General features: G+C 55.7%; 2 protein-coding genes across 3 annotated transcripts; both read left to right on the forward strand.

The window, feature by feature from the left end:
- The first annotated feature begins 1,852 nt into the window (after positions 1-1,852).
- On the forward strand, positions 1,853-8,197 carry IGBP1 (immunoglobulin binding protein 1). 2 transcript variants are annotated; one of them, XM_075161904.1, is made up of 6 exons: positions 1,853-2,078; positions 2,274-2,579; positions 4,953-5,148; positions 6,153-6,238; positions 7,279-7,391; positions 7,667-8,197. In XM_075161904.1, the coding sequence occupies exons 1-6, from the start codon at positions 1,891-1,893 to the stop codon at positions 7,813-7,815; spliced, it is 1,038 nt and encodes a 345-aa protein (XP_075018005.1). In that variant the 5' UTR covers positions 1,853-1,890; the 3' UTR covers positions 7,816-8,197. The 2 variants fall into 2 exon arrangements, with proteins under 2 accessions (XP_075018005.1, XP_075018006.1); XM_075161905.1 differs by having other exon boundaries at positions 7,670-8,197.
- A 1,886-nt stretch (positions 8,198-10,083) lies between these two features.
- On the forward strand, positions 10,084-15,018 carry LOC142087566 (diacylglycerol O-acyltransferase 2-like). Its single transcript, XM_075161903.1, has 8 exons — positions 10,084-10,191; positions 11,932-12,060; positions 12,134-12,241; positions 12,487-12,557; positions 12,674-12,878; positions 13,659-13,833; positions 13,920-14,122; positions 14,287-15,018. Exons 1-8 carry the CDS (start codon positions 10,152-10,154, stop codon positions 14,439-14,441), a joined length of 1,086 nt encoding a protein of 361 aa, XP_075018004.1. The 5' UTR covers positions 10,084-10,151; the 3' UTR covers positions 14,442-15,018.
- Positions 15,019-15,221: the final 203 nt, after the last annotated feature.

Raw genomic sequence — 15,221 nt, forward strand, 5'->3', positions numbered from 1 at the left:
CCAAGGAGAATGCCCCAAGGAGATGTTTGTTAAAGATTAAACAGAGATATCCTATAGAAAGGTGATCTGTGAACTGCCCAGAGCCTCTCTGGGTAACACAAAGGATAATGCGACAGAGGAGTTCACTCTAGCAGTCTCTTTTGCTCCGATCCTTAAAAGTGCCGCTGAAATGTTGAGTCTTAATGGTTACAGGGGGTGATGGTGCGACAGGTTTACTGTAGCTTTTACCTAATGCATATGAAGGGGTAAGATGCTATATTGAGAGTGGTATTGCCCTGATGAAAGCAAACTAGTTGTAATTGTTGGAGATGCCAAAGCATCTTCTGCTAATGAAGAACAAACGGCTGTAGATTCCTGGCCCCATTCCACTTCCAATCATTATACCAATTCATTTCTCCACCGCCGGACACAGCGTCGTTCTTCACCTGCCGCCTGGCGTGCAAGAACACCAAAGAATCACGCGGTCAGCGCTTGGCATACCTCACGTTACCGGCGCCTGCCTTTGCAGCCCGAGCAAAGCCGTCACAGGGAGGGAGGTGACAGGAGAGTGGCTCCGCTGCCAGGTACTCAGGGCACAGCGAACGGGAACCCAAACCCAGAGCTCTTCTAGTTTTTATGAGTAACTTTTTATCGAGCTATCTCACGTAGGTATGAAGAAAACAAACAGAGTAAATAGTAAACTGACTCATTCTTGGAGGCTGAGTGCTTCCAGCCAGCCCTGAATTATTATTACACCATATACATTTCTCACATCTAGGTCAATTACCTGTGTTTCTAAGGGACCAACATCAGTTCCTAAAGGCCCAGCTTTAACCCTTACCTGCCTTATGGGCGTTTAAATTTCAGAGCTATTGTAAGAAGGGCCTTAGGAGCTAAATAAAAAAGAAATGAGAAAGGCTGCCTATTTTGTTATAAAAAGAACACAGAGAAAAGAAATGGAAGATGCTGCGCTTAAAAAAAAAAATGTAGCACTACGCTACCGAGCGTTCACGCTGTGCGCTGCGTGCTGCCGGGATGGTCTGCCAGATTTAGGTCCCAGGCTACGCACCCATAGCCCCGTACCGCACAAGCCCGTACTGAACCCAGCCGGTCTCCTAAGGCTCCATGTCACCAGGGCTCTCCCAAGAGCATGTCCGAGGACCTGCCCTCGCACCGGGGGAGGACACGCTCCCTTCGAGACCTCCGCATCCGCCTGGGACGGCCCGCGGGTGCTGCCGGCCTGGCGGGGCGTCACGGCCAGCGCCGGCCCGGCTCCTTCTGGTGCAGCCGCACGGACAAAGCAGACCCGGGCGGGGGCCGAGCACCCCGCAGGAGGGCCAGGACGGGGTGCCGCTGCGGAGCGGCTGGTTAGCTGGGCTGCGGGAGGGCTCGGCTCGGCAGCTGATGGCTCCAGAGCCGTTTCAGTGCGGTTACGCCCTCCTCACCCCTCTCGCTCCCTTCTCTCGAGGGGGAAGGTGCAGCTTTCTGTCAGTTTATTTAATTACCCTCATTTTTGCCTGTTTATTGGACCCCATCGGCAGCACACCCACCCCAGCCGCTCCCTGGCAGGGTCTGGGGAGCCCCGTGCGTCAGGCAGGAACCACCAGGGAGCTTTGGGAGCACAGGACGCATTGAGGGCCCACGGCCCCGCCGAGCCTTGTGTGGGCGACGCCACCTGCCCGCCGTCCCCGCCGCGGGGCTCCCCGGGCGCTGCCCGGCGCGGAGGGGCGAGCCCGGAGCCCAGCGGGCCCGCGGCGGCCTCGCCAGGCCCTGCCTCCGGCCCGCCCCTACCAAGATGGCGGCCCTCCTCGTTCGGGCGGCCCCTCTGCCCTCACCAAGATGGCGGGAGGGGGCGGGGTCGCTCGCGGCCGCCCCGGAAGCGGTTCGGCGGCGGCGCCTTCCCGGCCCAGCATGGCGGAGGGGGCCGGCGCGGGGCCGCGGCTGGCGGAGCTGCTGGCGACGGGCCGGCGGCTTTGGGAGGAGGTGGAGACCGGCGCCGAGCCGTCCTCGGGGGCCCCAGCCGTGCAGGATAAGGTGCGGCAGGGGTTGGACGCCCTGCAGCGGGCGGCTGCCATGGTGGCGCAGCTGGAGCTGTTCAGGTGAGCGGAGGGGAGGCCTGGGCCTGGGCCTGGGCCTGGGCCTGGGCCTGGGCGCGCCCAGCGAGGCCGTGCGAGGGTCCTCCGTGGCTTCCCCCGCCTCCACACGGGCCCCCGGGCCGCCGCGGAGCGGGCTGGGCCTGGCCGGGCCCGGGCGGAGCGGAGCGGGAACGGGAAGGCTCGTCTCTCCCCTTGCAGCGAGAACGAGGAGCTGGAGGAGATCGCCTCGGCCGACCTGAAGTACCTGCTGCTGCCCGCCCTGCTGGGGGCCCTGACGCTGAAGCAAGTCGACCTGAGCAGGAGGCTGGAGCACCTGGAGAGCGCTCGGGCCCACTTCTGGCGCTTCCTCAACCTCTGCAGGAGCTACGGGCTGGGCAGCTTCCACCTGCCCCCCGCCAGCCCCCCGGGAGAGGGAGATGCTGGGAGCCCGTCCCCGGGGGGCCCCGCTGCTGCCCAGCACAGCCTGGTGGCCATGGCGTCGAGTAGGCAAGCCAAGATCGAAAGGTAGGCTCTTGCTTTGGGGTCTTTAAAGGTCTTTGGGAATCAGTTTAAGAGAAGGGGAGAGCCTCAGTCAGCGCGAGATTGTACAGACAAGGGCTGTCAGGAAAGAACTGCTTCCCTCAATATTGGAATAGTTTGATCATGAAACATTCATTTTAAGATGTGCGCCATATATCATTTAATGGTGTTGGGTTGTGCACAGACTGGGGAGGTGCATTTTTGTCTCTAAGTTTCTGATCTTTGAAGAAGAACTGCACAAAAGCTCTTGTGATTAGTTCTTTAATCACTGCTAACAGTGTAAAGCCACCCACGTTGGAAGTTACTCACCAATGTGCTTATTAGATCTTTAAAAAAGAGGTGGTTGATGCCTCTTCGTCATGTTTTAGTTGGGGATTTTGACAATCAAGTTGTTGCTTATTGTGGTAGCACTGAAAGGCCCAAACCAAGTTCAAGAGCTGTTTAAATTGCATGAATACAAAAATATGATTTGTATTCTAGAGAGTAACCTGACTGAGATGGGTTTGGGGTACTAGAATACATCGGGGCCTTTGGGGTCAGTGCAGCAAAGCCGTTTCAGCACGCGCTTGCTTGTCAGCAGTCTCAGAGCTGCGCCTCACCTCCCGAGTGCGGGCGAGTTCTGTCGGTGCTGCAGGTAGGGCTTTGAACTCCCCTCTCGCTGAGGGCCTGTGTGTGCCTGTACCGTGACTCCTTCCGCTTGAAGATGAACGGGAGGTGCCTGCATTGAGTTCTGTCGCCGGCTGGTTAGTACTTGATCAGGGTGAGACGTTGCAATTGTATGTGCTTTCAGTAAAATGCAAAGACTGCATGAACAAAATTTTCCTAGGAAGGCCTGTATCACCAGACCAGCTCCAGACCTGTCTCACCCTGGCTGCCTTTAGCCTTGCTCTCTGAATGAGCACGCACTGCTGCATCCCGGGGAGCAAGTTGGGATTGCAGCGGCCAACGGAAGAGAACTTATCCCGCTGTGGAGTGTAAAGACAAACGGGAATGGAGTGGTTTGCTTTGCTTCCCTGCAGGACGGGGCTGGGCAGTCAGGAGCTCGGCCGGTTAAGATGTGGTTTTGGGGGTTCTCTGTGGAGCACGTGTGCATGGGTTTGTTTTTTGGAACGATTCTTCTATGCTCCTTGTCCTTTCAGCTCCCGCAGGTTTCTAATCCTTGGTTCTTACTGTTCGTTCTTCAGGTGGCACTGTAACTGAAGTGGGACACAAGGCTTTAGCCTGGAAGTGTATTATATAGGTAGTTCCCTCCTTTAATAACTAATTCCTGAAAAGGTCAAAAAATCCAGAAAGCCAAAATTATATTAAAAAGCAACCTGCACACACAAAACCACCTGAGACAGAAATTGGAAAGGTGTTTTAATCTGCCTTATAAGTGGCTGCTTGATATCTTTGTGTCATATAGAAGCAACTCAAAATAGCTATTACATTGGTTTCCTCAGTGAAGGTTTTCTCAGTGATGAGTTAAAGTCCTGTTTTCTCCAGGACCTTAATGTTGCCAGGCTTGCCTAATTTTACCTGGGAGGCTTATTTTTCAAGGATTACTCAACTTTTAGGAGAAGAAAAAAATAATTGAGAGAGGCGCCTCTAAATTTAAACTGTCTTCTTAAAGCTGCTTTTAACAGACAGGAGATACTTAAATTACAACAGTAAGCCATCACAGCCTCCCTTTTTGTATACAATTTTCTTTTTAAATACATGAAATCATGTTAAGCCTCTTACAAAGAGTAGTAAAGATCCTATGTAATGTCTAAATTTGAGTTGACAGGTGGAAGTGATGGGGAAGATGGGAGGAAAAGATTTTGGAGCTGCATGTGTGTATATAACCCTGCATTTTCAAAGCCTTTTTTAAGCAGATTGGAACTCTTCTGATTTCTGTAGTTTTCATTTGTCAAAAACCTTCTGTTGTCAGTCAGATGAGTGGGGAGATGGATCCCCCTGCTTGGTGTTTTGCCTCTTGCTTACACATCATTAGAAGTCATCAGTAAATGACAGCCAGTACGATCTGTGCTGCCAGTGCTCCTCCAGTTTTTAATGGGTACATTCCTATAAGTCACTGCTTTACTTCTACAGGACTCTTACTCAGTTGTTAAATGAGTGGGTCCTCCTCACACAAGGAAGTTTGTCAAAGATATGAGGAGCTTTATGAATGTCTGGGATTTGCCCTAACGAGCACTGGTCGGCAACTGTCACCTCTGTGAAAAGCAGTTAAAAAAGGATTGGGACAGGAGGTAGCTCTCTAACTACATTTGATTGAATTTCAAGAAATAGGAAATTGTTTATTTGAGAAAACACTGTGTCTGGGCTGTGTTAGAGAAAGTTTACTTAAATGATCTCATTTTGTTCTCTTTGAGACAGATATAAGCAGAAGAAGGAACTGGAGAACAGGTTGGCCTCTATGAGAAGCTCTGTGGAGAGCGGGCAAGCAGATGAGGATCAGATACGGGAATTTTACATACTACAAATCCAGAAATGGATCAACACCAGCCTTGAGGAAATTGAGAGTATTGACCAAGAAATGGTCATCCTGAGGAGCAGAGGTACAGCCAAGCAGGTATGAGATCTCTCTTGCACTGCAGGTCCTCTGGACTGTTAGACCTGATGGTAGGCACTGTTGCAGGTAAATGAACTTCGGAGGAATTCAATAGCAGAGTTTCATAAGTTTTGTTCTATGAATTCTCGATTGAAATTTAGCTCAATCACAGCACAAGCAGATGGGGTTTGGTTTAATTCTGAATGGGCAGTGGTCTGATTTTTTGACTAGTCACTGTCCAGTGCTACCACATGTTCTAGACAGTCATGGCTTGTGAAATGCTAGAGCATTGAGTATCAGAGCTTAACCCGTCTGCGTGCAGAGGCTTTTCTCTGCTTTGCTGAGTTCTGCCAGACCCTTAACTCTAAAGAACTAAGTACATTTGTAAATTAAAAGACGACCCTTGTGATTCCTTTCAAGCTATACTTCTGGTCTACAAAGTGTCCAGACGATACAGAAAGAAATGCCCATTCTGAATGCTGAAAGTACGTGGAACTCCTGTGCGGAATAGTGTTTCTGGGCTTTATGTTACTCACCTAAAGTGTCTGTCTAGAAATAAAAAATCATAATGTTCTGACACAGAGCATAGTCCGGCTTTGTTGGCACAGCTGGTTTGTGCAGTTCGTTGCGGGCATTGCAGAACTCTGCTCTTCTGTAGTGCCCTGGGTGATATCATCGGGAATGATGAGCTCTACTTGCTTCAGAATGTGCTGCGTTTGATCCCGGGGAAAAATAAGCTATATTTCATACTTTGATGTGAGCTGATCTGGTTTAGCTCTGTCAGCTTTCTGCTTTGATCAGAACGGGTGTAATAAAGGCACCAAGAGAAGTGATTTGTAGAAGCTCACAGATGGAGTTCATGATTTAAACTGGATTAAGGCCTGAATTGTCCATCTCGAGATGTTGCTCTAACAGCAGAGGCATTTCTCTTCTACAAGACCTTTAATACCTTGTTTGGGGTGGGAAGCAGAGAGAGGCGATTCTTATCTACAGAATTATCTTGTGACTATTGTTTGCATCTTCAGTCTTCAGCACCACCACACGGCACTTCTCGGCAAGTCAGGGCTCCGTTGAAACCTTTCATTCTTACCCGGGATGCTGCTCAGGCTAAGTATGTTGTTTTCTGATTATTTAGACGCAGTACGAGGCAGTGCTCTGTTCTCATGTCAAGCCTAAGATACTCTTTCAAATGCAGAAAACCAGTCGCTACCTTCAGGCAGCGTGTCGCATCACGATGGCATGTGTTGTGCACCTGGGCCGGGAATGAGGGGAACGTCTAACGCATTTCTTGAACTTTCTCTGATTTCTTCTGTTACCAGCGTGCTGCAGTGTCTTGGCTAATGCTGTTTCCTCCTGTCAGGATGGCAGAAGAGGAGATCGTATTAAGCAAATACTACTGTGTTAGTTTATAGGCCACGTGCTTGCTGTTTGGTAAGCTGCGGAGAGGCAAGGCTTATCTGCCCCTCTATGTGATGTGACAGGATTGTTCTTCACTGTTAAAATCAGCAGTGAAAAGCACATGTGGTCTCTTAATCTAATGTGGACTCTGGAAGATTTCAGTGAATTCAAATAAGTGATCTTAGGGGCTGGGAAGAGGCGATACCTACCAGAGAATCATCAGTCACAGTAATACAGTTTTTAACTGTAAGGCTTTCCCTAGGGTATCAAGATCTTAACACGCTGTGGCACCGTGAGATTCTTGCGAGGAATATGGCAGCTAAAGCACAAAATGGGATAGAAACCAGATTTCTTGTCACGCTTTTGACATTATTTGCCCTGAGCCTTCCATATATCTATTTAGCCAAGCCGTGCCTAATTCAGTTCCCAGGGGCCTCCTGGGCAACCTGTGCTAGCAGAGAGTGTTCTTCTTTGGGCTGGAGAAGTGATTCAGGGTCTTTGGACTAGAACAGTCCTCACCTCTCTGAACTAGCAGGGCGAACTCTTTAAATGCCGTTACGGCTAGGGTACGGGCAAGTCTGTTGCTGAAGGCCCAGGCTGTAGAAATACATCTGTTCTCAGGCCCTCCTTGATAACGTGCCTTATATTGTTAGTACAAATTGGGTTACAGAGCAGTTCTGTGCATGGTTGTCTGTGTTTCTGCTCATTCGTAGCGACGTAAAGTGCCTTCTTTGAGTGTCTCTCTTCCTCCAGAGTGTTTGGTGCTGGATATCCCGGCCTGCCTACCATGACCGTGGATGACTGGTATGAGCAGCGCAGAAGGCAAGGAGTCGCGTCTGGTCAGAGTGCGCATCAGAGAACACCAGGTACGGGGTGGCAAAGCGAAGACTGGAACAGAGAATTTGGGAAGCCACTTGAGGAGGAGGGTGAACAGGGATGTGTTCAGGGTGTAAAACACCCGCTGACTGGGGAAGAGTAAGAGCTGACTTTATTAGGCTGTGAGAGTAACTGGATTGCTAGACTGCTCTTCGGCAATTCCAGCTTTCTGTCTAGAAAGCTCCTGGCAGGGCTTCTCTTTTGAGAACTTGACTGGGGATCTTCCAGTCTCTTACTGCCCCTCACTCCTGTTCTTGACCTTCAGCAGGTATAACTGATGAAGAGTTGCAGAAGCAGCAGCAGGAGAAAAAAGAGGAGGAGGATGATGAGAAAGCTCTTCAAAAAGCTCGGAACTGGGATGACTGGAAAGATACACACCCAAGAGGCTATGGCAACCGGCAGAATGTGGGCTGATGCTCTCGCTGCAGGGGGAGCAGGGCCTGGAAATCCTGTGAGAATTGCCTGTGTCCTGGAGATATAGGAGTAAATACACTGTACATACGCGGAGGTATCCGTGGCTTCTCTGGGAGGCACCGGGGTCAGAGGAGTAAACATGACAGTTTGCTTTGGTTTACATTAAATGTCAGACTGAGTGCACTGGTCGTGTACAGTGATACCACAGAGCTCCTGTCAGGTGGGGCTCTTTCCGAGGGGTCAGACTGCCTCTGTTCTCCCAGTCAGAGGAAGTCCTTGAAAGAAAAGTACATGAATTTGGAAACTGCTCTTTGTATTGTGGGTGGATGTATTTATTTTTTTCTCTATATTTTAAGCAAAATAAAACCTCTTGTGCTGCCTACTTCTTACTGTGAAAATCCCTTGCTCTTCGTCCTAGGCTCTTCCAGAGCAAGTCTGTAAGGCTGGTTTCCAGCAACCACAAGGGCGCTGGGGATGGGAAATAGGCAATGTCAGATGGCCAGGTTTTTTTGGTCGAGGCTTCTGAACACACCAGCTTGCAGTGCAGCGTTCTCCTCGGCAGGGAGGTCTGTAGGCAGCCAGGCGTTGGGTGCCCTTTCCGCAGGCTCATCCCGCTGTTCCTCCCTCAGCGGGCAGACTGAAGCGTTTGGGGTTTTTTGTGTTAAGTGGATCAGGTATTTCGAGGGCAATGTCTTGAAGTGCTGATACTACACATAGTACAAATGCCTTAATAGAAATGTTTGTCCTTTTGCTTAGTGTAATGCGGGGTCTGCATGGCTGTAGCATACGTAATGTAATGCACAACATGTGTGTCCTCCAGACCCTCTCGTGGAGCCCTACAGGTGCCCACACCGGGACAAATGATGCCGTATTCAGAAGCGTAGTCGTGCGCTGGTTGGCAGCGTGCTTTGAAATCTACTTACAGAATAACCCTGAAGGAGTGAAAACCTTTTCTGGATTCCTCTGAAGCTAGTTTAAATAGCTGCTGGCACTAATCCTGAGCTGAGTGAGAAGAGAGGGCATGACTGGTCTGCCGTACCTGGCACTGACCCGGTGCGCAGCAGGCCTGTTACTGGGCAAGAAAGTGAGGAATTACAGCTGGAAGCTCTGGAGTTGCCCAGTGTCGGCTGGCAGCTGAGACTGCAGTTGTTCTAAACCTGTTACAAAAGTTGGAATAAAAAAACCAAAGCCTCGCTGCTACTTGCGCTTCTGGCAGTATGTTACCTGGAGCAGGCAACAAGGCATTTACCATCTTCGGTTTGGCACGGTTGGGTTCATCAGCAGAGTGCTCCCTCTGGATCCCAGTGGGATTCTGAAAGAATTCGGGGTTTTTCCTTCCTATTAGCATGATTCAGGCAACCTGAGGGGCCAGCTAGGCTGCAGGAGAGCTTAGATGTTTTATTTGTAGCAATCTCAGCTCCTCTTAACTAATCTACATCTGTGAATGCTGTTGTGCCCTTTTTCCCAGGTACTGTCTCTCTACAATCTAAACCAGCAGATTATGAGTTTTTGTGGGTTCCTGGTTCCAAACCTCTGCTGTGAAACATGTTTTTCACTTTAACAACACATGCGATCCTATACGTGTATTTATCCCTTTCCTACATTTGATGTTAGCCAGCTCTTCCTAGCAAGTGCTTCTGGAGTGGTAGGTCCTGAGAAGTAGCTCTAGTGAATTGGTTCTTGTGGATTTTTACTGTTCCTCTGGCTCTTGGCCTGAAGCCCCACCTCAGTGCTGCTTTTGTGCTGTTCTTGTTTCCTTTTCTTCTCATTTTTCTCCCCCAATCCTCTCCAGGCGGTACTCCAGTCTCTCTGGGCTAGCAGGCAGGGCTAGCCGACCCCTGTGCCGCCCTTAGGGGTGGAAGAGGAGGGGATGGTGCTGGACGCTGGGGCTGATGGTCAGGGCCTGTCTGGTGGGCTGCGTTCCCGTACCTTCGGGATGACGTTTTTGGGCGGCTCTGGAGGGGAGTCACAGCGGTAGAGCATGACAGCGGTTTGTGAAATACCCAAGGCGTGGACGGTACCATTCCCGGGGGACGGTGGTCCCCGCTGAGCCACTGCCGGTGCCGGTAGTGGTGCCTTTCCGAGGAGCGGCGGCTGCCCTTCTCGACAGCAGCTCCTCACCCCGTGCTGTGGCTCCTCATCCTCCCAAGGACCATCAGCTCTTCTCCTTGGTCGGCAAGCTGGGGCCGGAGCGGGTCCGCTCCCCTCCGCGGTGGACGGTTTACCTTGGATCAGGTGGTTAAAGCAGCTGGATACACAATCAATCGCCCTCCGGTATTTCCAAACTCGCCTTTTAACCTGCTGAACCAGGGTCTGGCGCGGAACTCCTTGCCACCATGAAAACAATTATTGCAGCCTGTTCCCAAAATCTTAGTGGTAAGATATTTCCAAAGCGTGTTTGAATGGTTTCTGATGCTCTGGCGATGCGAGGAGCTGGTCAGGCAATTAGCGTTTGTTGTCACTATTGTCTATTTGCTTTAGACTGCTTAGGGGAAAGGGAGGTGTTCGGAGCAATTTGGGGTTAGCAGCACCAGAGGAAAACATACAGTTGCTCAACAGGAATGAAATTTCTGAAGCTAACGCTGACAATGCGTTCGGTAACATTACTCCCGCAAGATGCTCCAGAGTGCTGGAAATTCTTCATCTTTCCTTGCTGCCCTGAGCCGCAGAGTCTGCATTTCTGGGTTTGAAGACTGTTCTGTCGCTGCGGACGGGGCCGGCTGCAGAGCCCTGGGGTCTCTCCATTTTCTGTCTGCGGTCTGGATGTTCAGGGAGTGCTTGTGGGGGGAGCTAGAAAAAGGAACTGAAAAAAGCAACTGTTCGGAAGGTACAAATTTGCTAGGCAGAGCTCTGCATCTTCCCTGGAAAAAACCGGGGCTTTGGAAAGCTGACAACGGCAGGGCTGGGCGGGTGGCAGGGCTTCTGGGGATGCCTCGCTGGGCGTGCGGGGACGGGTGAGAGGGGTTGCTTAAAGCACGGCAGGCTGCTCGGGGGAGAGGGAGAGGGAAAACAATTCTTCGATGCTGGTGATGGCTCCAGTGTTTAACTTACTTCAATTCTCCCATTCGTGGATTGAGCCAGGAAGAGTTGAACCTCTCCCAGCCACCCAAACTGGGGTTTGGTGGTTTGCCTCCCACCCGAGGGTCCTGCTGGGGACCTGAGGGTCCCCGGCCCGGGGAGCCCTGGGGACAGGTCTGCTCCTGCCCCACCCTGAGCATCTCTCTATCTGGCCGGCATACTGATTTTGGGTTGTTTTCCCAAGAAAATAAGGCTCTTGTGACACAAGAGCCGGCATAGCTCGCTGCAGTGGCCGTGCCAGGTGGTCTCGGCCACAGTGGACCTTTGGCCAGGAGCCGTGCGCTGGTGGGAGCGGCACCTCGGGCCCGTTTCGGGGAGGAGGGATGGGGCCGTGCGTGGAGTTTGGATCCTGGCGCCCGGCCCGGGGCGGTTAATGGTTTACCAAGGTTGGCTGGAGGGAAGGGGGCGGTGGGGGGAGTGGAGCGGCCACGGGCTCTGGACTCTCCCTTGCGGGAGGCAAGGCTTGGCGGGGATGGCCGCGGGGACAGCCAGGCTCGGCCACCCTGGCTCAGCCCCTGGCCGCTGTCCTTGGCGCTTGCCGGGGGGCGGACGCTGCCCCACGCCTCCCTGCCACGCCGGCCTGGCCGAGAAAGCCCCGAATTATCTGTGAGCCTGAGCGTGCCAAGGAGGGCATGGGAAAGGTCCTGGTCTTCGGGGAGCTTGGCACGGTGCGGGATGAGCCGCTGCGCTCGGCTCCGCTGGTGCACCCAGGCTCACGGACGCGTTTGGACTTAGGGGTGCCCAGCCTGCCAGCTGCCCCCTGCTCGGAGCAGGGCTGGCCCCAGAGCAGCCTCGGGTTGCCCAGGGCCACCGCCTGCCACAGCCCAGAGCTCTCTGGCGATGAGCATCCCCTGCCGCACACCATCCCATCCCTCCTTGCCCAACTGCTTCTTCCTTCCCATCCTACCTCCTGCCTTGCCCCCGTACCCCAACCTCGGCAGCCACGGCTACCACCAGACCGGGACCCCCCCAGGTAGCTGGGGCAGTGTTTGCACAACCTGTGCTGTTTTGGGCTGGGTGCCATGTTCCTCCCCGCAGGCAGCCGCGCCAGCATCCAGACCGCCCTGCGCACCCTGCTCGCAGCACCCTGGCCCTCGCAGCGGGATGTCCGCTCCTGGCTCCAGCTCCTCTCCGTCCTGCAGTGGGTGCTCAGCTTCCTGCTGCTGGGTGAGTAGGGGGCTGCAGGGGGTCCCGGTGGGGCGGGCGCACACCCGCTCACCCTCCTCCCTGGCTCCCACAGGAACCGTGAGCCTGCTGCTCCTCATCTACCTGGTGTTCACCAGCTTCTGGCCCATCTCCGCGCTCTATCTGGCCTGGATCATCTTCGACTGGGACACGCCGGAGAAAGGTGGGGACGGGCAGAGCCCCCCCTTCCTCCAGCTTTGCAGCAGGATGGGGTCTGGGGTCCCCCCTTTCTCTGGGTCCATCCCAGCACGGCAAATGGGGACCACCACATCCCACCTGCTCTTTCCCTCCTCTCCCCTATCATCATCACGGAAGAGGGATGCGGTGGGTCCGCGGGGAGTGTTTCCCGCGGGTCCTGCTGCCCGTTGGGGTGGGCGTCATCTCCTGCGGTCCCTCCCCGGTTTGCAGGTGGCAGGAGGCTGCCGTGCCTGCGGCGATGGCCCGTGTGGAGGCACTTTCGGGATTATTTCCCCGTGAAGGTACGGTGCGGGGAGCCGGGGTGCCGGGACGGGATGTTCATGCAGGCGGTGGTGGTGGTACCACCCAAAAGGACGTGCCACCATTATGTCCCCACGACGCTGTTTTGTCCCCGCAGCTGGTGAAGACGCACGACCTGTCCCCCAGCCACAACTACATCATCGGCTCCCACCCCCACGGCATCCTCTGCGTCGGCGCCTTCTGCAACTTCATCACGGGCTCGACGGGCTTCGGGGAGATGTTCCCGGGCATCCGGCCCTTCCTCACCACCCTGGCCGGCAACTTTCGCCTGCCCGTCTTCAGGGAGTACCTGATGAGCGGGGGTGAGCGTCCGTGGGCAGCGGGGCGGGCAGCTGCCTGCCACCCTGCCCTCATGGTGCAGGCATGGCCAGTTGTGCCAGCCTGAGCTAAGTGGGTGCCCCGGGGACGCACCCCCTGCCTGCCCCGCTCCTGCCCACCTCTGCCTGCTGCCACGGAGGGTCAGAGCACGGAGGGGGCAATGCCTACGGGCAGGGGGGCTCCAAGGGGGCTCCCCGGTTCCATCTGCGGGAAACCTGGGTCCGACGGCCTCTGCGCTCCCCAGGAGCAGGCAGGGCAGGGTGGTGAGCACCCTGCCTGAACTCCACGCTCACTTTGCTTGCACCCTGCCTGCACCCTGCCTGAACTCCACCCTCACTTCGCTTGCACCCTGCCAGCACCCTGTCCGCACCCTGCCTACACCTTGCCTGCACCCTGCCCACACCTTGCCTGCGCCCTGCCAGCGCCCTGCCAGCACCCTGCCAGCACCCTGCCAGCACCCTGCCAGCACCCTGCCTGCACCTTGCCCGCACCTTGCCCGCGCCCTGCCTGCGCCCTGCCTGCGCCCTGCCAGCACCCTGCCTGCACCCTGCCTGCACCCTGCCAGCACCCTGCCAGCACCCTGCCCGGGGGACCCCGCCGCTCCCTGGGAGCTCTCGCGCAGTAGGGGGCGCCCTTGCACCGTCCCTTGCATGGTCCTTGCATGGTCCCACCAGGTCCCTTGTGGGGTCCCTCACGGGGTCCCCATCCCCCGGGCACTGGATGGGCGTGCAGTCCCACAGCACCGGTGGTCCATTCCGCTGCAGGCCTGTGCCCGGTGACACGCCGTGCCATCGGGTACCTGCTGTCCAAGAACGGCACCGGCAACGCGGTGGCCATCGTCATCGGCGGCGCGGCCGAGTCGCTCTCCTGCCGTCCCGGTGTCACCACGCTCATCCTGAAGAACCGCAAGGGCTTCGTCCGCATGGCCCTGCAGCATGGGTGGGTCCCAGGCACTGCCGCCAGCGCCGCTGCGGGGGTCCAGGGGTCCCGGCGCCCCATCACTGCCCACCATGTCCCCTCCACAGAGCTTACCTCGTCCCTTCCTTCTCCTTCGGGGAGAACGACCTCTTCCGCCAGGTGGTCTTTGAGGAGGGCAGCTGGATGAGGAGCATCCAGCAGCGCTTCCAGAAGATGATGGGCTTCGCTCCCTGCGTCTTCTACGGCCGGGGCCTCACCTCCGTCCAGTCCCTGGGCTTCCTCCCCTACGCCAGACCCATCACCACCGTGGGTGAGCATCTCCCACCGGGGAGGAGGGGACCCCCAGAAGGTGGAGGGGCGGCGGAGGAAGACACCCTGGGGCGGGTGGCATTGGAAGGCAATGCTCAGCTCATGTCCCCAATGAGCCGAGCGCGTCCCCGCACCGCCGGCCTGACCTTCCTCCCCTCCCGGCAGTGGGAGAGCCGGTGGCGGTGCCCAAGATCGAGGACCCAAGCTGCGAGACCGTGGACATGTACCACGAGATGTACGTCCGCTCCCTGCTCAAGCTCTTCAACGAGAACAAGACCAAGTACGGGCTGTCGGAGACGGACGAGCTGCACATCCTCTGAGCGCGGCCGGCGCCGGCGGCCAGATCCTGGCTCACAAGGGCGCTGGCTCTTGCGGGTGGGGATTTCAGCCGGCCCGGCACGGGGAACACACGGGGGACAGTCCCCACTCCAGCCCTCCGCTCCTCCGGCCAAAACACCTGAGCGGGAGGTGGGAGGAGAGGAGGAAGCGAGGGGGAGATTGGGAAAGGGTCTCCCATGAAGGGGGTTTGGAGGGGCTGTGGGTGACACAGCTGTCCCCTGAGGGTGTGGGGCTGATGTGGGGGGGCTGCTGCGAGGCTGGGGGCCAGCGATGGGCACAGTCCCCACAAGATAACCAGGACATCACGAGCTGAGGGAGGGGGTGTCAGGGGAGGAGGGAACGAGATGGGCTCTTTGGGGTGGCATCCCACTGGCGAGTGGGACCAGGCTGGGGAGACATCCCCTCCTGGGGTGGAGGGGGGACATTCCCGGACTTGGGGACCCATGGAAGTGGCCTCAGCTGGGACCACGTGGCCCTGGGCAAGGGGCGGGTTCTTCTCTGGCCCCAGGTGAGCCTGTTCCGCTCCCTCTGTACCCAATACAGATTTCCAACCCCCTCGCTGCTGCCTGTGTGTGCCGGGGGGCAGGATCGGCGGCACCGCGGCCGTGCCCCTGCACTCCCCATCTGGGTGGACCTGCCACCCACCCGTGTCCCCTCCCTGGCAGTCCCATCTCCAGGGCTGGGGGCCGTGCATGGTGGGGACCCTTGCACCACTCAGGTGCAACCGAGCAGTTCCTGGTCCACCTGGGCCACGTCGGATA

This window comes from Calonectris borealis, chromosome 13 (genome assembly GCF_964195595.1).
Source record: "Calonectris borealis chromosome 13, bCalBor7.hap1.2, whole genome shotgun sequence".
NCBI lineage: Eukaryota > Metazoa > Chordata > Aves > Procellariiformes > Procellariidae > Calonectris > Calonectris borealis.